General features: G+C 38.9%; 1 protein-coding gene across 1 annotated transcript in view; it reads right to left on the bottom strand.

The window, feature by feature from the left end:
- Positions 1 to 16,675, bottom strand: part of OLFM3 (olfactomedin 3) — a 49,551-nt gene extending 32,876 nt beyond the window's left edge. Inside the window, exon 1 of the mRNA XM_063165592.1 lies at positions 16,504 to 16,675. Coding sequence (XP_063021662.1) covers positions 16,504 to 16,572 — 69 coding nt within the window. The 5' untranslated portion in view covers positions 16,573 to 16,675. The remainder of the gene's footprint in view (positions 1 to 16,503) is intronic.
- Positions 16,676 to 22,893: the final 6,218 nt, after the last annotated feature.

Below are 22,893 nucleotides of genomic sequence, written 5' to 3'. Positions count from 1 at the left end.
GGCAATTCACAGTCTGTATTCATATTGTAATTTAAGCCTTCTGGGTTGGCAAACAGTTGTCTGCAATCTATTGTAAGAGAGGAAAAAAGAAAAGAAATACTTCACATGTTAATATAAGATTAAAGAAGAAAGAGAAGAAGAATACAAATAAAAATAATAGATTAAACTGAACAAGATAATATTCTTTACTCCTTACCCTAAGTGACCCTTTCTTAAGACTTTTCCTCAGTCTAGTATGATGCTCCTGCCGGGTAATACACTTACAGTCTGCCAAAGAAAACTACTGCAGCTGAAAGCTGAGCTCTTTCAGAGAGGGCAGGATGGAAGTGTAAGAGTGAAGGCTAACAGAAATCAAGAAACAGGAGCTTTCTGATTTGTGTGAGGATGCTTTGGGACTCTCTAGCTGTCCTGCAGTGGCCGAGCAGGGATGTCTGAGCATGAAAACTCCCTGGATTACAGGGTTCTCTCTTCCTCACTGCCTTCCTGGAGGCATTAGTTGGCATCACAGCTGCACTCAGCTCCGGGTTATGCTGCAATGAGCAGGGACTCCTGGCAGCACCAAGGCTGCAGTAGAAAGTGATTTATGAGCATGTCAGTCCTTCTCTGGTGTTTTTACTGGATACATGTCAGAGGGTGCTGAAAGGCAAGCCTGTAATCTTTAGGAAAATGCAGCAGAAATGCCAGCCTCTGGTACTGAGATACAAATTTAAGGGAAAAGGACTGGTGTGTTACTGTCTCTCATGAGTTCCTTATCAATAGTAAAGAAGTGTGGACATATCACCAAAAATCTTGTGTACAGTAGTGCTTTTTGATGGCTTTTATTCCATGCATGGAAGAAAGGTATGCAAATATGAATAAAAATTTTTGTAGCTCAGTGAAAAAACTATTGTTCTAATCAGCAACTGGAGAGAATTTTCTGTATGAATTGATTATTTAATCCCTGGAATTAGGAGAGAAAACCTCATATTCCACCTTATGGAACCTTACTGATTTAAGCACTTTTTTTTGCCTACTTATTACACAGATTCATAGGTATCCTATAACTAAAGGAATACATGCAAAACTCTGAACATAGTTCTGCCTCTGAAGTAATCTGCAAATTACTGGTTACTCTTTCAAAAGAACACTTAGATTTGCGGAACCTGTACTGCAGCTTTTTAAAGAGTTTTATAAAATATAATATGAACTGTGTCATACTTTCAATCAATTAGTACATTTCTCCTTGCAATGTTACATGACCAAGTACCATTGACTTCACAGATATCTGTGTTTTAGTGGGTTTCTGAAATAGGAGACTGAGGTAAACCTTTCCAGGCAAGTCCATCCTGTGCTGCACTGAAGAGAAGAGCCCATCCAGAGGACAGCAGCATCCCCACTTTCTGAACCCAGACCTTGCAAAGTGCTGAAGGAGGGAGGCTCAGGTTGTTCTAGTACAAGCAGCATCCTGTTGGTTGAAATAGAAGGGCTCTAAGAAACTTTCCTAGGAAACCAGGATCAATCCTCTTCTTTGGAACACATTTTTAAAAGTCACAATGTAAGTTACCATCTTTTGCAACTGAGACAACATCAACAAAGGAGTTAACGAACTGGAAGTGATATGAAGCCTAAAGGGGAACATAAGGAATGCCAGATATCTTTAGAATAACATTCTTGAACTACAGGCTGCATATAATTTGTGACATCTGATCAAGCACTAACTTGATCAACTGTTTTCCTTTCTTTGCCATAGCACAGTATTAAGATCTCCTCAGTCACACCTGCACATTCCATCAGCTCCATGCATAGTTACAAGTTAGGAGGAGTGAAAACTCTGCAATGCCCAGACAATTAATTCACTGATTTTGAAGACTCCAGAGCAAATGGCCTGAAGTCTTAGTTTGAGACAAATGTGTTCATTTTACTTTTGAGAAAATGTTCTTATGACATCATCTGTCAGCAAAAAGCACTCTAATTTTGGCTGTATTTCTAGGGCAGGGCTCAGAGTTTATGATGCAAGTATGCTAAATTATTCTGTTTTGGAGGAATGGATGAAAGGCATTCTGAAGCTTCTGTTTCTAGTTTATCTTCTGTGATCCTGGGAGTATTCTGATGAAAGTATGGAGCACGAGATTTGTTTCTGGTTGGAGGGAGTGAACTGGGAAGGAGAAAAATTTCTGAAGTACCTAAGAGACTTTTTTGCTTTTCATTTGAGATTAAAGTGGGGGGATAGGATCCCCAAAAATACCATTAAAATGAGCAATGCTTTTAGAGGGCAGCAGAGTGACAGAAAAGGAGCTCTTCTGAGCTGACAAGAAATGAAGGCCAATGTCAGTAACTATTGACTGGGCTCAGCTCCACTAAAAGCAGTCAAGCAGAACAATGGTGGGATCTATGCATAGATAAGGTAGCTGTGCCTCCTTAAATCTGTAGTTTAAGTTTGGAACATTTTTAATGACACTGTTTCATTTAAATATTTTCTTTGTGTTTGTATGTGAGCTCAGACTATGCAGTGAGGAGAAGGCATAATGAAGGTTAATGGAGCTCTCAGGTTCATGCAACTCACACGAATTAGAAATAATTTACTGAGAGGAGGCTTACCAAAATCAAATCTAAAAATACTTCATGCAAAGTTCATAACAGACTAAATATCACTTCCAGACAGCTGCAATGTAATTTTGCCAAAGTGAGATAAAATAAATGCCAAGTGTCAGAGTGAACAAAAGAAGGGTTCCTCCTGTGTCCCTTTACAAATACTTTTTCTTCCACATTATTGCTTTTGTAAATGGGGAAGGAATAAGAATGGAAAGAACAAGGAACATTAAAAACCAAAAGGAGCTCTAGACCAGTCCTTCCTTCCTCTCATTGCTACAGGAGGATATACTCCTGAAATCTCATAATCTGAAATCAAACACAACAAACATCATTCTCTCTCTTATTTTGGTAAACACTTGGAAGCATTATGAACTCAGCATCATATTATGAGCTCAGCTGTGTGACTGCTGAGGAAGAACAAGTCCTGTTCTTTTGTTCTTCCCACAGGGAACTATAGAGAATTTCAGAATAGGGAGGAATACAAAAACAATTCTCTTCCCAAGATAATATGCCATGGCAATGAGGCAGTGTGACAAGAATAGTAAATAGTTTCTTTTATTAATAGCAATAGTTAACATCTTTGGGATTAACGGGGGAAAGAAATCTTTCTCTGTGTTGTTCATATAATAGTAAACCAATCTAATGATCATTGAGAATTGTATCCCAGGGCATAATTTGGAAGTAGATGACCTATATGGTTTCCAAAGGATTTCTTTACAATTTTATAAACACAGAAAGAATGTCTCACTTCATCTGGAAATGAGTTGTCCCTATACATGCTAGAAAAGCTTGAAGGTTTTGGAACACAATTTTCATTAAGGACAAGGGATCAGCTTGTGTCACTTGGCACTTCCATCTTTTCAGGTTCAGTCAGTAAAGAGCAGACTAACAGTACAGCCAGGGTTTCCTGATAGGAAGGCTGTGGGAACTCCATGGAGGGGGAGCTTCTGTCCCAGCAGTGCAGTCAGCCATCCCCTAAGGGCCACGGGAGCTTCTCAGAGGGACACCACAAAACTGCTTCAAAGGGTTAATCTTAGCTTATCCAAGCTTGGGTTCTTTGGTAAACCAAACTTGAATTCACAGAAAGTATTTAAGTCTGGAACAAGTCTGACTGAATTATTTTCTATTTCATTGTGTTTCAAATTTTAATATTTAATTTCAATACTTTAATGTGCTCAGTCCAACCTAGCAACAAAGAGGAATTCTAAAATCCTGTTACTTTCCATGTGCTATGAAGAATGTGTGTTCTTGTCATGAATATGAACCCACAGTTAAATAGCTAAAGCCCTGGAGTGGCAGCAAGGGAGGTAGAACTGGAAGTGACCTCTATTGATTGTAACTGAATACAGTGGTGGTGAAATCTAGCCCGTGAGGTGCAGATTTGGTATAATTAAAATATAACTGGTGTACAAGGAAGTAACACATTTGTATGCTATTTCACAGTGTATGGAGAAAATAAATGTATGTGAGACAACACCACATAAATGCACTTTGTTTCTAGATTGAGTACAATGAATACCAAACACTAGGCAACAACATATTCTCTCATCATTACACAGGGTAAAGGTAACCATACAATAATAATGTGAAGCAACTGTTACACAGAGCTAAATCCCTAAATTCTTACTCAGTTAGACAGGATAAGGATTAAGAATTTTGTTCCATATTGCCTGTTTACAAACCTAATTACTTGGTTCCAGGTGTGCATGGTAAAAGACATTGTCTGTCACTGTGCCCAGAAAGAATGGAACCATTCTCTTTTTCACACTCCACTATTGCACTGTTCTCAAATTAGTCCCTGGAAATTGAGCTAAAAAACCCCCAGAAGTGTGAGTTCAAACTACCATATCTGTGTTTTGTAGATATCCAGTCCTGGTGTTAGCAAAAAATGAAACAGTGTCTGCATGATAACTAATAAAAAAATGATGAGCGAAATCCTTACTGAATATAAATGATGTTCAGTTCAATAAACATTTCTGTGTATGAAATGCAATTCTGAGTGTTCTTTAAGGTGGTTGCTAGTGATGGCTCTAAGCATCAAATGTCAATGTATTATGCAAGTGTATCTGTCTTCTCAAAAATAATAGAGGCACATTGTGTCTTCTGATATCTAGGACTAACCCTGAATTGACTGCAGTGTGGTACCTAGTTCACGCCACTAAGGATGTCACCATTTTTTTCTCTGGAAATTGCTTTTGCTCATTGATTCACTAGAGACAAATGGAATGAAGACACTCTGTACTAACTTCTCTTTCCAAATATAAAACACAAATAAATATTGTTTAGGGCAGAAACAAATCTTTATATGTGCCTGATCAACTCAGAGTAATCTGCAATAATTGATGTGTTTGCTGGAGTATGTTGGTTTATTTGAATATTAAGGTTTTACTGGAATGAAATATTTATGGAGTTTTATTTAGTTAATGATGAACAGGGAGTCAATAGCAGCATGACTTTCTTTGTTAAAAATGTTTCAAGGGGAGGAAAAAAGGCAATTAAGAATTCCCATACACAGAAAACAGACTTTTTTCCAGCACTAAAATGGGTCCTCAGCCAGACTTCTCAGAGAACCTTTGGTGACAAAAATGATGCAAAAAATGTCTCTTGTTATTTCAGGTTAGGATTCCTTTAGTGAGGAGGAGGGAAGGAAGAAAATGGGGGCAAGGATATTAAATAATGGTGGACAAATTTTGTCTTACCTAACTTTTTAGTGCTGTGCTGATGTCAGGCCCAGGCACAGCCAGTAATTACTGGCTTGGGGATGGCAGCACCACTCTAGACTCAGTAACATCACAAAATTACAACTGGGAATTTAGTTAGGGTCAGATCTTCCACTGGTATAACTTGTTTGACTTGTGACAGTGCTCAGGGGCTGCAGCATCTCTCAATTAGACACAGATACCAGAGATAAGGCCATAAGTCAATCCTCAGCCTTTGCCACTGTTTCCCTGCTGCAGTGCAGACAATGTTTGTAAGTACACTGGTTCTTGTGCAGAAACACTGGCCTAGGGCCCCTAACACATTTTAATTGTACCTGAGACTCCAACACATTCTCTTTCTAGCTATAGAATAAGAAAATCTATTTTCTTGAGATTGTACTATACAAATCCCTTGTGAATCCCATAAAAACAGTTATGTTGTTTGCCCTGCCTACTCTTTCTCTTATGGAAGATTTCTTTTATTTCTTCTGCAGTAATGTATGATATCCTTAAAAGACAGAAGTCTGGACAGAAACAGAACAGGATGGCTTAACAGTTCCCAGAAACACAGTACAAGATAGTACAGTTCAAAGCAAATTCATACACTGAATCCATTCATAATTGCATATTCACAGCAGGCCTCCAGAACAGCAGCAGTGGAATGTGTTAGGCTCTATCTCACTCTTCTCAGAAGTGCTGAGAGCCCCACTGTGTAGTTAAAAATAGACTGCACTGTATTCTCAATAATAAGGCTAAGCAGATAATTTGATCTAAACAATTTAACAAAATTAGCTTTCTCTTTTACTAGACTCAGTCTAAAAAGAGTGCTATTTTCAGCAACATTTCTATAAATAATTCCTACTGCACAGCTATTTTATGAATAATTCACAAATCTGAATGCTAAAATTTGAACAACTTTGGATTGATAAGCCATAAATACATTGGTACTTCTTAAGTGAGTACACAAAATTTGTTATCTTACACAAATGCAAGTACAAATTATAAATGTGTATTCAAAATTATAGTATTCATCTAACATTCTGCTTCGTCATTGATTTTGCTTGATAGGAAAGTAGTACAAACAATTTTTAACCTACACTTGTTTAAAAATCAGAATAGCTATTTGTGGAAGATTTCACTTCTGTTTTCCTTCTCATCTACTGAGGGCAGTGTGTTAGGAAATACAAATATTGAACAATTTGCTTTTTCATCCTGACTTTCTTCAGAGGTGTCCTGCACTGATGTGTTGTTCACAATAATCTCCTGTCCACATGAGCTGTGATGGGCACAGGCCTGCAGACACAGCCAAAGGTATGGGAACACTCTAACTCACAGCTGATGGGTACAGCAGGAGATACAGCCACAGGCACTCAGCTGTGTATTTTTAAATGAAATATCTCCCTGTCCCAGTCTATTTTGGTACTGTTAGGCTTATTTTTATTAACAGGTCAGTGCCTTTATGAAAGACAAAATAGTCTTCAGGTATTAGCTAGTTTTTTCAGATATTCCCATTTTTAATGTTTCCAGACTGTTCCCAGTAGAATTATTTATTTTAATATCACATTGTATAATTTGGATTTCTTATCTTCCCTTTCTAAGCCTATTCTTTACATTTTTCAGAGTACCTAGTACATTTTTCTCAATGTGTCCACTAGTTAGCTTATTACTTTCATCCTTCTTTTCATCACAAACTCTCAGTTTCACAGCCTGTTCATTTGAGATAGATTTTACATTTTATCCTGTAAGGCTCACATCTTGTGCATTTTTAAAATGTATGCATGTTTCAAATGAAACAATTCAAACCAAACATTTTTGGTGCCATGTGACAACAGAAGTTGTTTTCTCAAGGGACAACACAGTGCAGGTGGTCCTGCATATAGCTTTGGGCTGGATTTAGAGCTCTTTTTTCAGTCAGCAGTGGCATAGTCCTCATCCACAGTCAGGCATTTCAGGGTTTGTTCTGAACTCCCCATTACCTCCAGTGCTATCTTTGGTCATTCAGCCAGCTACTCTTCAAGGAAGTTGATTTCCAAGTACAGATTTGTAATGAACAGACACCATGGCACTCAGTTATACTGAGTTTCTGAGGTAGGGGCCCAGAGGGACTGGAAAGTGAAAAGGTAACACTGGTCATTCTTAAGTATCAGAGGCTACTAAACCAGAAAATCACAAAATACAAATAGCATATAGCTAAGACTGCTAATGAGAATGGAGTGAGTGCTGGATGATATCTAATTGCATGTGGTTTGGGAAAATTCTGAAGGAGAAAAGATCCAGCCTTGTGTCTATTTAACAGAACTGGGCAGTCAGGGCTTATCAGGCATATTTTTCAGTAATCAGCATCATTCTTACCATCCATTTAGAAAGTGACTTGGGGAACCACATGAGAAAACATGAATGTTGTCAGGGTCTGAACAAGGATCATGTCCCTTGTATAGACATGGACCCACTGGCTTACTCAGTCTTAACCTTCCTTAATTTCTGTGCTATTTTAAATGAGATAGAACTATTAGCAACAGCAATTAGTTTTATTCCTGAAAACACTGGTGAACATAATAAGAATGCCAATAGCATCTGGTGAAATTTTTCCTCTGTATAAACAACAGTGGCGACCTTAACCATTAGTGTAGCTTGCACACTTGACGAATCTAGAGCTGGACAAATTGGAATACTTCAACTACTGCCAGTATTGCAGTATCTGTGAACATCCCTTTTCCTTCATTTTCTCAAAAATCAAAATTCTAGGCTTTCCATGTTGCCTGGTGGCTTCTTGTGCAGTAGCCTTGTCAGAGACTTCAAGGAAGCCTGATGTCATTCTGTCTTTTGGTTTTGAAATGCCCAAAGGAAGAATGTTTCTTCCCTTCTCATGCAGGCTGGAAGAAACTTAAACTGAACCAACACAGTCCTTCTCCATGTGCATCACATCCACCAGGATAATTTCATTGTCTAGTCTGACAAGTAGAGGAGCAGATCTGCCTGTACACCCCTGCACACACAGGTGATGTTGAAGGAGTTGGAAGAACAGATGAGTTCCATTTGTGGTCCTCATGTGCTGCTGTCTGAAGCACAGAGCAGGAGGAGGAAGAGGGGGAAAGCTAGCACTGACTGAAGTATAAATAAAGGTGTTTTGAGGACAAGAAACTATTTCTCTGCTTGCCCTAAAATTCCACAATCTAGTCCCTGGTGGTGCTCACAAAATCAAGTTATTGCTTCATGAAACACTTTTAATGATGACTGAGTGCTTTAGCCAATACACATTTTCTCCTAAGTGCTCGAGATGAGAAAGACCACCTTAGAGAGGGAGAACTTTGTCTCTAAAAAAGATAAAACACCATGGTCTGCATACAATGGGCATTCTGAGAACACTGATTCAGTAAATGTTTTGCTTCACAGTTTTGTTCAGGTGCATGCTCTTTTTCACTGACAGGTAAGAGGGGATATATATATATATACACATACATGTACATATATGTGTCTGTGTGTGTGTCTGTAGACTAAAGTTGTATTCTGCTGTTTTAAAGAAAGAACAACATTGCTGGTGCTTTGAGATCTCACAGAATGGTAACAGCAACATCCACTCCAGATAAGGATAACAGCAAACATTTAAAGCAGGGCACCATATGTACATGCAAGGCCAGTACCCAGAACTTTGGATACACTTATTTTACTCAATCACCACAGCAAGGATATTCACAGCAGATGTATGTGGCTTTATGAGAAAGAAAGTCCAGAGGGCAAAAATCAGCTAAAAAAAACCAACTACAGCACAGAAATCTGAGCTTCTTGAATTGTGCTGGACAGACCGCTGATCGCAGCAAGATGTATGGAAAGGAAACAAAGTAGAAATATATATCTCTATCATCTGCAAATATGGAAGTATTTATTTTAGCAGTGTCTGCAGAACTAGTATAGCAGAAGGTCATTAAAAACTATTTTTATAAACTTTCTCTTGAAAAGGATTAGAATGCAAATCAGCTATTTAACCTTGCATGAGCCACAGCTGACAGATTTTTTGATGTCATAAGTGAACCTGTTACATCAAAAAACATAGAATTATGTAGTGCACATGTAACTTCAAGGGTTTTAAATAAAATTTCATTAGAAGGGTAAAGACATAGCCACTCCTACTATTTACATGTGCTCATACCTTAGAGGAACTTGTCTTATTCTTTGCATACACTGGTTTCAGCATATTTTTCAGGGCCAGGAGACTTCTGTAAGACTGAAAACTCTAAGTTTTGTACGACATAGTATGGAATATAGCTTCTGGTTTACTCATTTGCCTTTCCAGCTACATTTCTGCATGTCTAGTTTAATTGCACATGTTACTATACATACATACTATTGAGCTTGTTGAACAGTAAAGTCCATGTTATTTTAATATCACCATATTAATCATAAAGAAAAGTAAGAGCCCTTGCAAAATTTTTGTTGGAGACTGAGGAGGTATCCAGAAGTCAGTAAATTCCTGCATGTTATGTGGCAGGCAGAGGTGGCAGTAGGATTAGCCTCTAGGTTAAAGAATCAGAAGTGAACTTGAGGCTTTAAAAAGTCAGAAATGCAGATCATACTCTTTGCTTGTGGCTAAAGCTGATTCTCAGGGGAGATTGTTAACGTGTATGTTTTTAGTGTTTTGATAATTGTGTATGTATTCAGGGACAGGATGGAAAACAGCTCAGTGGCAATCTTTGTATTTAGGCTACTCTACCTGACATGCATCTCTATATTCTTTATGCAGGTGCCCAGAAACACCTGTGATTACAGCAAGCAATATTGATCTGAGATCTCATTATAAATGCAAACCTGTCACATGGTTTCAGGACTGGATCTACAATCTTTGTACCATCATCTAGTCTGTGTACTGATGGTTATTCAGTGCAATAGTTTGTTTCAACTACACTGCCTTCTATGAATTTTCTTGGGAAAAACATATATATTGAAAATAAAGTCTTATTATAAGAAGGTTGAATAGTTTGAATAATATGTAGGAGGTTATACAAAAAGAATACAAAAAAACCTAATTGTAGTAGGGAGGCTGAGACTGAACAACCACATTTAATATGAGTAAGGAAGGGCGTGATAGGTTTGTGTTTATGAGATCTCAGATCAATAATTTTTGCTGTCAGTACAAGTATTAATGTAATCTAAATGCTTCTAAATTAAGTCCATATTTATGTAAATCTGATTTTAAATCTGAAGTCCAAACTCAAATAGCATTTACAATTTCGTACATGAAAAACTACTAATGTGTTTAGTTGTCTCCTTGAGAAGGCCACACAAACACATTTTGAAGTATATTCCTCTAGCTGTGGTTCTAAGAAAGGAAATCCATGAAAATCTCTAAAAACTGTCTTTTAATAATGTGCCCCAATAATTTAAGAACAATATTCACCATATTATGAATGGCACTTAATAAAAGTTCATTCAGTTCTCACTCAGACTGGAGTTAGTTTTTTCCAGTTGTTCTGGTTACCCCCTTATGGGTTACCCTGAAGCTTAAGGAGGGTGCAAACACTATCTCTCAAAACCACAGCAGTGAAGAGGGCTACTTGCTCTCAGAATTTGCTTAGGCTGTTGCTATGCTGACTGATATATGCCTTTCAGTGAAATAAGTAAACAGAATCATTAAATAACAGTCACAAGGATTTGTTTGGTTAGAAGGCAGTGCAGCAGACAGATGACTGTTCTTCAGGGGAATGCAGGATGAAAAACATTGAATTTGTGTTATCTAGGGCTGCTTTAGGTTAGTTACTTAAGTGATTTAAAAGTCTGGAAAAGGCTCAGAAGAGGTCAGAATATTAAAGTTTCTTTAATTCCTCCTGAGGAAAAAAAAATGTTTTAAATATAGAGGACTGCATATTTTATGAGTAATTACATAAAATGTTTTTCCTTCATGTGAAAAGACATAGCTGCAGAAGCAGCTGGGTAGGAGTTCACAAAATGCTAATCCACAGGCCTGGTATTCAATCTACTTTTGGCTATAACTCAAATTCCAATTTAAGGTTGTTTACTGAATTATGAAAAATATACCTGAGTGCTTCTTTAGCTTTTCTGATGTGCAAAGCTCTGTTGTGAAGCTGAAGGCAGCATAGCATAGTATGAAAGGAAAGTATTCTACCATGAACATTTCACTATGTAAATTCTCCAAGTAGTTCTGAAATTCTCAAAGTAAGGTTACTTTTTCACTGTTTCCGAATTCTCACTCATAAAGAGTTCTGTACTCAAACCCAGGCACACAAAGTCCTTGCTTTCTCTAGGTTTGGTTCTAAACAAGAAATCTACTGCCTTGTGGAGTGAAGCAGTAGGATAGATTGCTGTTCTTGTTGAAAATGGTTCTTGAGAGGACTTGTCCCACACTTCTGCTGCAAAGATTTACAGAACCCTTTCGAATTTCTCCAGCTTTCAGTCAAGATTCACTAAGAATGCCTAAGTAATGCCCTGAACAATTTCTGTTATACTGCAGTTTTGAAAAAGGGGATTTCAGTGCCCCAAACAGACTGGAGCCCCTCTGAAGACTCCCTGTTCATTTCTTAATAGGCCCCTTATTAATTTCACATATTTGAACTTGCAATTTTAACACAACTGTGTTAAATCTGCAGCCAACTAGAAACACCATTTTTAGAGCTGATGTTGTTTTAATAGCTTCAATACTGCATTTCTTGTTTCTGATGGTTGTCTTGTCTGCTCCAGCTTTTTCTTCTTTGCAGACTTAGTGAATTGATTCTGTTTCACTGGCTCATGACTTGGCCAAACATAGAAGAAAGGTGGAAGACTGGTTACCTGAAGGCAATATGCTGCTACTGGAAAAGTAATTGTTTCCTGCAAGGATATGTCTGTCTGAGTATATGGATACATATGCAAGTATATTTGAGATTTTGTATAACATATATAATTGGTTTTGAGTGCATTCAAATGAGTAAAAGACATAATAGCCATGAGCAACAGAGGAATTGGTTTTTAACCAGAGGGAAAAAAAAAAGACCTCTTCCCATCAACAGTTTTAAAAAGCCCTTAAAGACCACGTGGTGTCTGATAGCAACAGGGGAGTTAGCACTCATGCAGATGTCAGATGTCACTCTCATGTGCCTTTGCTTAAAATATGTTACTTAAAATGATGTAATGATTAGCTGTCACTCTCATGTGCTTTTGCTTAAAATATGTTACTTAAAATGATGTAGTGAATAGCTGTCTGACACCTGGGAGAGAGCCCAGGGCATACTGATAGCAATAGGATGTTCTTCAATGGCTGTCGAGTCACATTCCTCAGAAATGGGAGAGCAGACACCAAGTGAGACTTGACCACAGTCAGCAATTACTGATTTAGAGCACTCTTAAACCTTGGAGGTTAAATAAATATGAATGATTTTCATACCGACTAACTACTAATACTATAGGAAACAAAGTAAATTAATTTCCAAGTAGGTAACAAGATTTAATTTAGCAGTGTATTGTACTCCTATGAGTCACATTTTCAGTAAAATAGTTCATTGTGGTAACCCTTTGCTGTACATGGTGTTCTTGTAAATTCTTGCAGTGGGGATAAATTAATTTGTATTGCTAACTAGCACTAAAGTGGTGCACTCTTCCTACTGATAAGTTCTTGAAATCCAGGAAAAATAAAGATTTTAGTGGCTATTTTTATAGTCTGATTATGTGTGAAAATCATAGGTTTTTAAAATCTAGAAACACAGCCATTCCAAGGATGCAAAGTTTAAGCATTCAAAAACAGATGCCTGACTTCAAACCAGCTTTTGTTTTTTAATGCTAATATTCCAAACCATCCTATTATCCATGCAATGAATATAAATCACAGTTCCTTTCTGTAACTGTCCTTTATAATACTGTACTTAGTTTCTGTCTGGGATTATATTTGGCAGTCATTTTCTGAAATATTATTTTGCAAAATTCAAACAATGGAAAATAAATAGATGTAGGATATAAAGCCATTAAAGGCCTAAAGGTCATTAACTGCACTGAAACATGAACACATTTATCAGATCTATTTAGATTAATAAAATTAAACTTACAAAATGCCATCTAGACTTCAAAAAATGCTGAGCTTGATTTTTATGTAGAGCAGCTTTATCACACTACAAAGTGCTTACTTGGTCATACCACTGTGATTATCAAATGATGGTGAGCAAAGCCTTTTAAAGAAGTCCACTTTACATACTCTGAAGGTCATTACAGAAAACTCCAGGTGGAGAAAAGCAGCACAGAGATGCCATCTAGCAGTAACTCTTAGAAATTTCCAAGTATCCTATGGATACTTCCTTCTTGCAAGATACTGCACTTATGAGTAGGAGAAGGAAGGAAGATTTTTCTATCCAAATCCTTTCAGTGTAGCTGACTTTCTGCTGAATGTCTAGCCTACTTCCAACCCTGTTGGAAGTAAATCTTTAATGAAATATATTATCACTGATAATTAAAAAAAAATTCTTATGTAAATAGAGAGAAAAAATAGAATAAAGTCAACAAACATAACGTTTAATAAGTATCTTAAATTGAAATTCAGTAATTAGCACTGTGTTAAAATTTATCACTAGTGAGCTGCTTTCCAGTTTTTAAAGAAGAATTTCTAAAGGTGATTAGTATTTTATATCAAGTTTAAAAGAAAGAATTCAAGAGCATGGACAATAAATTACTATGGTTGAAATAAAATCTTGATGTTTCAGAGACTGGGAAATAAACAATCTATAAATTTTTGTTACATATTTTACCATAAGATGGCGATACTTAAACACTTTACTATCAGTAAATAACTGAGTAAGTTCAGCACAACATCTCTGTCATAACAAGAGTGCCCGGAGACAGCAGTCTTGACTCAGCGATAGCCTGGTACTAAATTAAAGATTTTTTTTACTCCCCAAGGCATTATTTTAAAATAGTTGATCAATAAAACCTGAAAATTATGTAGGACATGACTAGAAATGTATTGTGTATACCAGAAATATCTGTTGTGATTCATCTCCATTATAAGATAAGCAGTTTGTGAGTGTCAAGGGCATGTAGAAAGTTGTCCTTCTAGGCATGAGTATACTGCACAATTCCTTCTGGAAAAGAAAGAATTTACCATTCCCTTGTTTCTTACAAATCATAGATTTGCTTCCCAAACTGCAGGGCAGAAAATTATTATTTTACTTCAATTTAGCATAAAGCAAGAGAAATAATTGAGCACTAATTCCATTTCTGAAGTGTGTTCAGTCAAAACTTGTACTTTTCTGCCAGAAAAATGTTGTTAAAATTTGACATGCATAATTTTCCACAGAAGTATGAAATATATTGTTCATAGTCAACAAAAAATACTGTTTGATATGTGACACCTTCTTATGTTTAATGTGGTGTAGGATCCACTTGATCTCACTTTTTTAATTTATGAAAACCCAATTAGCTCTGATAAAAAACAGACTTCCAATTTTAATGTAATCTTAAGGACTTTTGAGCTTTTTTAGTCCTGACCCTTGACAAAGTCAAAAGAGCCTGGAAAGAACATCTGAATATCTCTGAAAATGTCACACAGAGTGATGAATAAAAGGCCATTTTCATGCCCTTTGCATAGCATGGCACAGCAAAAAGGGCTGGAAGCACAGCTTCCAAAGTTCATTTGTGCCATTTCATTTCAGTGCCTCATCCTGTTTTCCAGTGCTGGATGGTGACAGAGACAGAAAATGGAACATTTTTTCCCAGTGTTATTTTGGGGTCTGAACTAAAAAGAATTGCTCTGCCAGATCTGTTTGCTTCATTAGTGGTTTTACTCTTCTGTGGACATAGAAGGATATAAATTTGCTTTTCTTGCTTTTATGCAGTCTCTTTAGTAGATCTTGCTAAATGCAATAGAAGACAGAAAAATAAAGAAAATGAGTGTATGGAAACCTGTAGTTATGATGAGACCATGTGCTGCTGTTCACACAGATGTTAAACTCCCGTGTGTGCACTGTTTGATGAATCTCCTTACAGGTACAGCAATAGCTGACTTCCAAATAGCTTTTATTTAATGGAGCTGATAGAACTAATTTCTTAGTTAATGTTATTAATCCTCTATCACCTCCTGCTTTTTTAAGTTGTCACTACATCTTATTGATTGAAAAGCAGTCAGAATACTGCAGCTGTAAATCAGATTTCCACTGAATTGCTTTTTAGGTTCTGTTTTTGTTTTTAGAGAGGAGCATCCCTTCCATATTGTTGGACATTCAGTACATATTTTTATATGTACAGATTGATATCTTTATTTCAAATGGAAAACCTGCCAGAGGAGCTGAGCATTGCCTCACATCATTGTCAGGTACCTGACTGGTACCATTAATATGACATTCACCACCATGCAATGTAAATTGTGGCAACATAGCACAGAGTGCTGCTGGTAATGGACTGCAATACTATAGCAATGTTTTCTATTGTCACATTTTCTCTTTCTCACGTTTTTACAATATCACGGTTACAAGACACTATGCCACAAAAAAACCCGACAAATGAGACAAGTTCTCCATCTATAAAATACAGCACTACAGACATCTGCAGACCTGGGGGCTTTGAGTCATTACTGCTTCTAAGTGGCAGAGTGCAATTCTGGATTTCTAAACGACTTAATCTGAAATCTCCTTCACCAGCCAGGCTGCACGACTAAAATCTATTGTTTACTTTTATCATTATTTCAATTTCAGCCGCGATCTCTGGGTGACTTGAACACGTTTGTAAATAACAGAACTGCAGCAGCCCGAAGCGTGGCTGTAGTACTAAATTCAGAGTCTTCACGTGACGCCTCCAGTTTCACTCTAAACAAATTTATTTCCAGTCGGAGGCTGCCCATCCCCGCTTCCAGCGCCTCGCTGCTTCCCCAGAGCTGGTGCAGTCACCCGGCGCTATGAACGCCTCCCTGCCCGGAGCGGGATGGATCGCCGCCGGTTCGCGCTGGACAGCGACCGGCCTTGGACAGCGACCGGGCACGGCAGCGCCGTCCGTGCCCCTGCGGCGGGCACAGCCCAGCTCCTGCGGGCACAGCCCAGCTCCTGCGGGAAAGCGAGCTCCTGCCGGGGGCTGCGGCTGCGGGGGTGCCCTGCCCTGCGCGCCCGGGCCGGGAACTGGGGCCAGGGCTCTCCTCTCCGTCCTGGCCGCTCGGACAGCCAAGGACACTCCCCGCCTCTCCCCGGAGCCACCCGGAGCATCGCCCGCTACCGCGGACGCCGTGCGCGGGCAGGCTCCGCCGCTGCGAACTTGCCGCCCGGCCGGCTCCTACCTTGGAGGGATCGAGGCCGACCAGCAAGGACAGCAGCAGGAGGTTGAGGATGCCGGCGGGCGCCCGCATCCTGATCCCGGGGCTGCCTCTCCGCGCCGCTCCTCTCGGTCATTCACTCCGCTCCCGCCGCAGCGACCGCGCCGGCAGCCGCGCTCTCTGCCCGCCCGCCGGAGCCCGAGTGGAGGCGGCAGCGGCAGCCGCCCCGGGGACGCTCATTCCGTGGGCAGCCTCGGCGCGGGGAGGGCGGGCGAGGACGGCGCTGCCCGAGCTGGCGGAGCGGCTCCGCGGCCCCGTCCCACCCCGCCCCTCCCCTCCCCCCGGCCAGCCCACCGCAAAACTTTGGGCCCGGGAGACGGCGGAGCCGGCGCGGCTGGACGGGCGGGCGCGGGCGGCGGATGTGACATCAGCGCCGGCGGGAGGGCGCGCGGGCGGGGGGCGCGGGCGGTGCGGGGGCTCCGGGCAGCGGCCGCGCGTGAGGGGAGGCGGGGCCGGGCCGCTGGGGGGCGCGGTGCCCCCGTGAGGCGGGGCGGGCCCGCCGAGCCCCCGTGAGGGCGGCCCGGTGCCCTCAGTTGGGCGGCCCCGCCGAGCCCGCACCCGGCTGCGGGGCAGCGCCGAGCCCCCCCCGGTTATCCCCCCGGTAGTGGCTGGCGGAGGCCCGAGCCTCTATGGAGGGCAGCTGTAGGGGGGAGGAGCCGCTGTCCCGAAAGGAGCGCCTGCCACCATGGCAAGGGTGGGTTGATGGGGGGAACTGCGGGAAGAGGCTTTTCCTCAGGGGAATCCCATTCTCATCTCCGTCTAGAAAGTTAAATCAGGGCTTGACCGAGCTCTGGTGAGGGTAAAGCCAGCCATGCTTTCCAGCTGGCCTATGTATGGGACTATCGCGTCTCCTTGGTTTGGCCTGTGAGCTGAAGCCTGTGCAGGTGCAGGCAGGTGGGAGTCATTTGCTGAGGGGAACCCTTGAAAGCCTGCCCGAGGGCAAGCAGGAGTTTCCTTTTCCCTACATCAGCCAGCATCTTTGTAGTCAAGACAGCGCTGTTTTGCCAGCTAGGGCTCTGCCTTGGCTGCTGTCCCTGTGCAGGTCAGTTTCACAGGACGCTTCCACAGGTCGGTTTCACTGGTCGGGTTCACAGGCCACTTTCACAGGCCACTTCCACAGGTCAGTTTCCCAGGACGGTTTCACAGGTCAATTTCACAGTACAGGGATTTGGCTTCCTCAGGCGTGTGCCTTCAGCACAGCTGAGCATGGCGCAAGTGTAAACAGCAGCACTATCCTGTTAACATGGGTGAAGCATCCTAATGGTTCAGTTATTTTCCCTTAGAAGACTCATACTCAAGACCTATGGTCTGGGTAATCTTATTTATGACACTGTTAAGATTATTATAAATGTGTGGTAAACATCTATTTTAGCTTGGAAAGTTTTTGGTCTTAACTAGATTCTCTGGGGGTTTCACTGTGTGCTTTTTAAGCATCCTGTACAGACAGGCCAACACTGCTGTACCTTTTTTTTTTTTTTTTTTTAGGTGCTGTATAATCTTGACTAAGGGAAAAGTGGGTTAAAAATATCCTTAAAGAAGCAAAACTTGAGTGTTAAAATACCAAACTCCAGACAAAACAAAACCCCAAGTTTGGGAGGGTGTTAGGATAAGTGTGAACAGAACATGATTTTCTAACTGTCTCCAAGTCCGCAAGATTGGTGTCGTTTGCCTTGAGCAGCTAAGACCACTGCTAAAAGACAAATGGAGCTTTGTGCTTACAGGCTGTCTGAAAAGATTGCACATCCTTGGCATAATGTTTCCAGATCAAAAATGCTTACTTTTCCTGTAATTTCCAGTGTTTTATTACATTTTTGAATTGCTTCTAGGATTAAAATAACTAGATTTTGTTTTTTGAGTGAATTAAAATGTATATTTTATGCTAAGATGTCTTAGATACCCCCTTTTCATCAGCAGTATCTTTTACAGAGATACAGTCTTTCATTTCCTTGGAAGGTAGCTCTGCAAATTATGTTTCCTTATGGCTTGGAAAGGAAATTATGAATGAGCTTTCATTGCTATTCCAGGGTCAACAATGGAAAGAGATTCCCCTCTGATGCAGCTGCCTTTGAATTATCTTCTAAAAGGAAAATATAAAAGAGACAGAAAGGAGATTAGATTTTTTTTTTAACCCTCCTGTAGAAAGCATGTAAAACCCCTATTTTCTATTAAGTGGCACTAAAAAAATATAAGAGAGGGCATCCATGTATATTCATATACATTCAATATAAAGTAATGGTAGCAATGCACTGAAAACCTCAGGTTGTCCAAAGGACAAAGTGAATGGTGCTTTCAGCAGAAACAATTTCATACAAAAAAAGGCCATAGATTCAAAGCCACAAAGGCAAGATTGAAGGTATTTAAATCTTTTCTAGAGCACCTCAGTGACTAGTTCCCTAATTTTCCCTAGCTTTACTTTCCCCATGCTTTTCTCCCCTTCTTTTTTTCTCAGTTTATCATAGATAAAGTTGGTGAAGCATACGAACTATTAAATTAATCATAGAATGCAAGTTTTTAAGGAGCTTCAGTGATACAGTATGTTTTTCCACTTCCTGATGCTGCTTGGAATATCTGTCTTTGAAATCAGTAAAATATTGAAGAGTTAAGTTAAAAAAAAAACCCAGTATTTCCCCTAAAAACACAAACCTTCAGAACTCTGAACTTCTCAGGTACTTTTATGTGTTACAAACTAATAATTTATTTGATATATGAAAAAGTACCAAAATATGTTTCAAAAGGATAACATAAAATGACCCAATTCTTTTCTTCTTGATTTTTATAATATATTTAGAAGAAAATGAAAATATGTAATACACATGTTCTTCTACCATCTGGCAATCTGATAAATAATTTCTCTTTGACAGAAAAGACTGTCTGAAGACTGGTGAGAATCATTAGGAATTAGTACCTGAAATAATTCGGTTTGTTAAAGTTTATCTGAAAATTAAACAAAATTCAAGTTCTCATGAGAAGTTTTTATTTCTGCCATACGCCCTGAAGCAGCAAGAGAATACCTGATTGTGAAGATCTCTCTCTAGCAAAGCTTTCAATCATCTTTAAAAATCTATGAAATTCTATGTGAATGACATTTCTTCTGGAGGTCTTTGTTTGGAGACTGACTGCTGCAGTCAGTGTGAAATACATGATTGTGAGAGAGAAGAAAAGAGACACCAAAAGCTTTCCTGCAGGCATCAAGGGCCAGAGTGTTAGCAGAGTGGAGGCACGCTGTGGTGCAGCTTGTCTGGATGGGGAGGGATGCTCTCAGTGTGTGCCTGCAGTTACAGCAGCTTTCCCTCACAGCACATTGTGAGATCCATTGCTGGCACTTGGGTAAGGCACAGGCTTGTTCACTCGGGTGCGTGGAAAACAAAGTTGATAAATTGGCTGTAGGTACCAAATTACACATAAATAAGTTTGAAGTTCTGCAGTCTGAGTTTGGCAGCTGGAAAGCAGTGATTGGTGTCATGGTCATGTTTTCTGGAAAAATCCCTTTGCCAGGATTTCTTGTCCTGGGAAGCTGAGACGCCTCAGAGAAAAATGAAAACAATAATTATGTGATTGCTTCTCCTGTGTTTTGCTGCTTTGGAATGTGGTTGGAGATTGTTTATCCAACAGGGGGTGGTTTGATTGGTTTCATGTGAATTGTTTTTGCTTAATGACCAGTCACCATCCGGCTGCGTCGGGACTCTGGAGAGTCACAGGTTTTTAATTAGTATCTTGTTAAGCCTTCTGTAAATATCCTTTCTCTATTCTTTAGTATACTTTAGTATAGCATTCTTTAATATAATATAAGTACATAAAATAATAAATTAGCCTTCTAAGAACATGGAGTCACATTCATTCCTTCCTGCCATGGGGGGCCCCAGAAAATACCACAATAGGAGTTATGAAAAAGGATACCTCACATGTGTATCTGTGGAAAGGCAATCTTTGTTTGTAGCAGGTAATACCTGAAAACTTTTGAATTGCAGTGCTAACAAATATTTTTTCCAAACAGGAAACTTAATTAAATTGGTCTTATACCTAATACTTCATGGGTGTTGAATTTTCTACTAGGTTAAGAAGGTGGTCTGGATTTTGAATTTTAGGCATTCTCCTGATTGTGAGAATTTAGGAATTGGAAAGAAAGGTTGAATACTGGCCCTTGTTGATGTTAGCTGCTCTGAAATGTCCTTGAAGAGGATAAATTTGTTCTTCACTGCAGAAAAGATTTTGATATCTCAAGGAAGCTAAAGAGAGAGAAAAAGGTACAAACAAAACTAAGGTATCATTGGTGCAGATGCTAAGCTTTTTGACACAATGTATTTGTTTACATTTGGAAGGAACATGAGAGAAACAGAACACATGAAGTTTTTAAAAATCAGATGATTATAAAAATTAGTAAAAAATTAATTTAATTTAGCCAGTGAAGAGTATATAGATGTTAAATAAAATATAAAAGTGTTGCACATGTGGGACAAAATTCATGGTGGGACTACTTTATATTATTAAATTTGCTAATATTTTGATAGTTTTTAGCATCAGATTGAAGTACAATTTATAATTATCCATCATATTAGCAGAGTAATTTTTGGAATCTGTCAATACTATGAGCTTGCTTTCTAATCCACATCTGTATTAGTTAAAATATCAAAATGAGGCTTTAAAAGCATGTTTTGTCAGTTTAACTGTCCTAGTGATGACTATTTTTCTAAACAGAGAATTTTTTTTGAAGTCCTACTCTTCCCTGAAAAATGTATTTTGATTTTTTGTATGTTATCAGAATTAAAAGGTGGCTAAATAATTGTTGAAAATAAATTTAGGAGTGGATGTTTTTCCTACTCCTTCCAGTTTAGAAGTGAGTCTTTCAAAAGAATTTTTGTTACTCAGAGTTGTTTTAGAAACTTTTTTGTGAACATTAACTTTCTTTGCATGTCTCTGTAAGAGAGCACTGAAAGTAGTTAAAATCCAAGTTTCTGCAGAAAAGCAGTGCTGTTATTTCCTGGTGAGCTTGTGCTGATGCCCGTGGTGAGATGTGCTGTGATGTGAGGAGCTGTGAGTAGCATCAATGTTGCTGCCTCCCTCAACAAATATGAAATACCTGATGGATGGACAGAAACATTTAGGTACTGGGTGATGTGGACAGGTTTAACAGAGAACCAGTGACTCAGGCACCTCTTTAACTCTTTGTTTAAAGCTAATCTTTATCTAGAATTTACTTTTGCCAAAGTTTACGTTTGACCTTAATTTTCATTGGAGAAGAAATGGTCTTAGTAAAGTATTCCCGCATATTTACAGTTGCTATGAAATACAAGAAAGACTTAACTCTGTGGAAGTTTAAATTGTATATACAGCTAAGATTAATATTTTTAAACATTTCTGTGATTTCGCTGGCTTTGTTTTTCTTTCAGATACCATGCTTATTTATTTACTTTTTAATACAGGACTTCATTCATGCATCAAAAACAAATCTATAAAGTGAATCTTCTTTCTGGTCTTTTAGGAGTTAACATAATCTTTAGAGTAAAACATAGCTATAGGATATTCAGCTTTATAGTTCAGTTATATTTGAATCACTATGAATAGAAATGAGGAAATGTAATTAAAGATTTAATCAGTGGGAAATGTAGGAAGGGCATTCTTTGTAAAAGTGACAGTATCTATAAAGAATGTACCTCTACCAAAAATGCTTTTCCTAGAAGGTTATGGAACTCTGCTCACACGTGTTCTGGCATTTTCCCCTTCCAGTATGGACAACTACTTTACAGCAAATCCCATCAGAATAACTTTTAAATGTATTGTTGGTTATGCATGACTTCTATAATTTTTAATATTGTAAAATTTAAGGATTAAGATTTGCTTCTACAAGATCACAAAAAAAGTATGATCCTGGAGAATAAGTGAAACTTGGAGAATTAAGATTAAAATACTTTTTCTTTTAGAATACAGCACAGATAGAAAAATCTAGAAGTTATTTGGTAGAATTTGGTTTGTCTGAGTTAATATGAGTAGGAATAATATGATTTTTAAATGCTATAATACTCACTTGGCAATATTTAAAATTTACTATTATCATCTCTAAAAATACCTAAATTTTAGCCTGTCAAGTCACAATTAAAGTTGGGTTAAGTGGCTAATTAAGTCTCTCTCTTGGTCTCAGGAATCTGTAGAACATTTAATATTAAATACCTCTTCTAATTTATGTATTTTTAATGTAATCTGCAAATACAACTGCAGAAGTGACAAAGAGCAGTGTTCTGTATGATAACATGTGTATGAATTTATTTTGGTATGTTCTCTAAATATGCAGGCAAAACTAGTTTGTGTCTCATAGCATTTATGTGAATATTTATTGACCAAAGAGTTGTAGTAAAGAGG

The sequence above is a fragment of the Melospiza melodia genome, chromosome 11, assembly GCF_035770615.1.
Source record: "Melospiza melodia melodia isolate bMelMel2 chromosome 11, bMelMel2.pri, whole genome shotgun sequence".
NCBI lineage: Eukaryota > Metazoa > Chordata > Aves > Passeriformes > Passerellidae > Melospiza > Melospiza melodia.
This window is presented reverse-complemented; position numbering and strand designations above follow the sequence as displayed.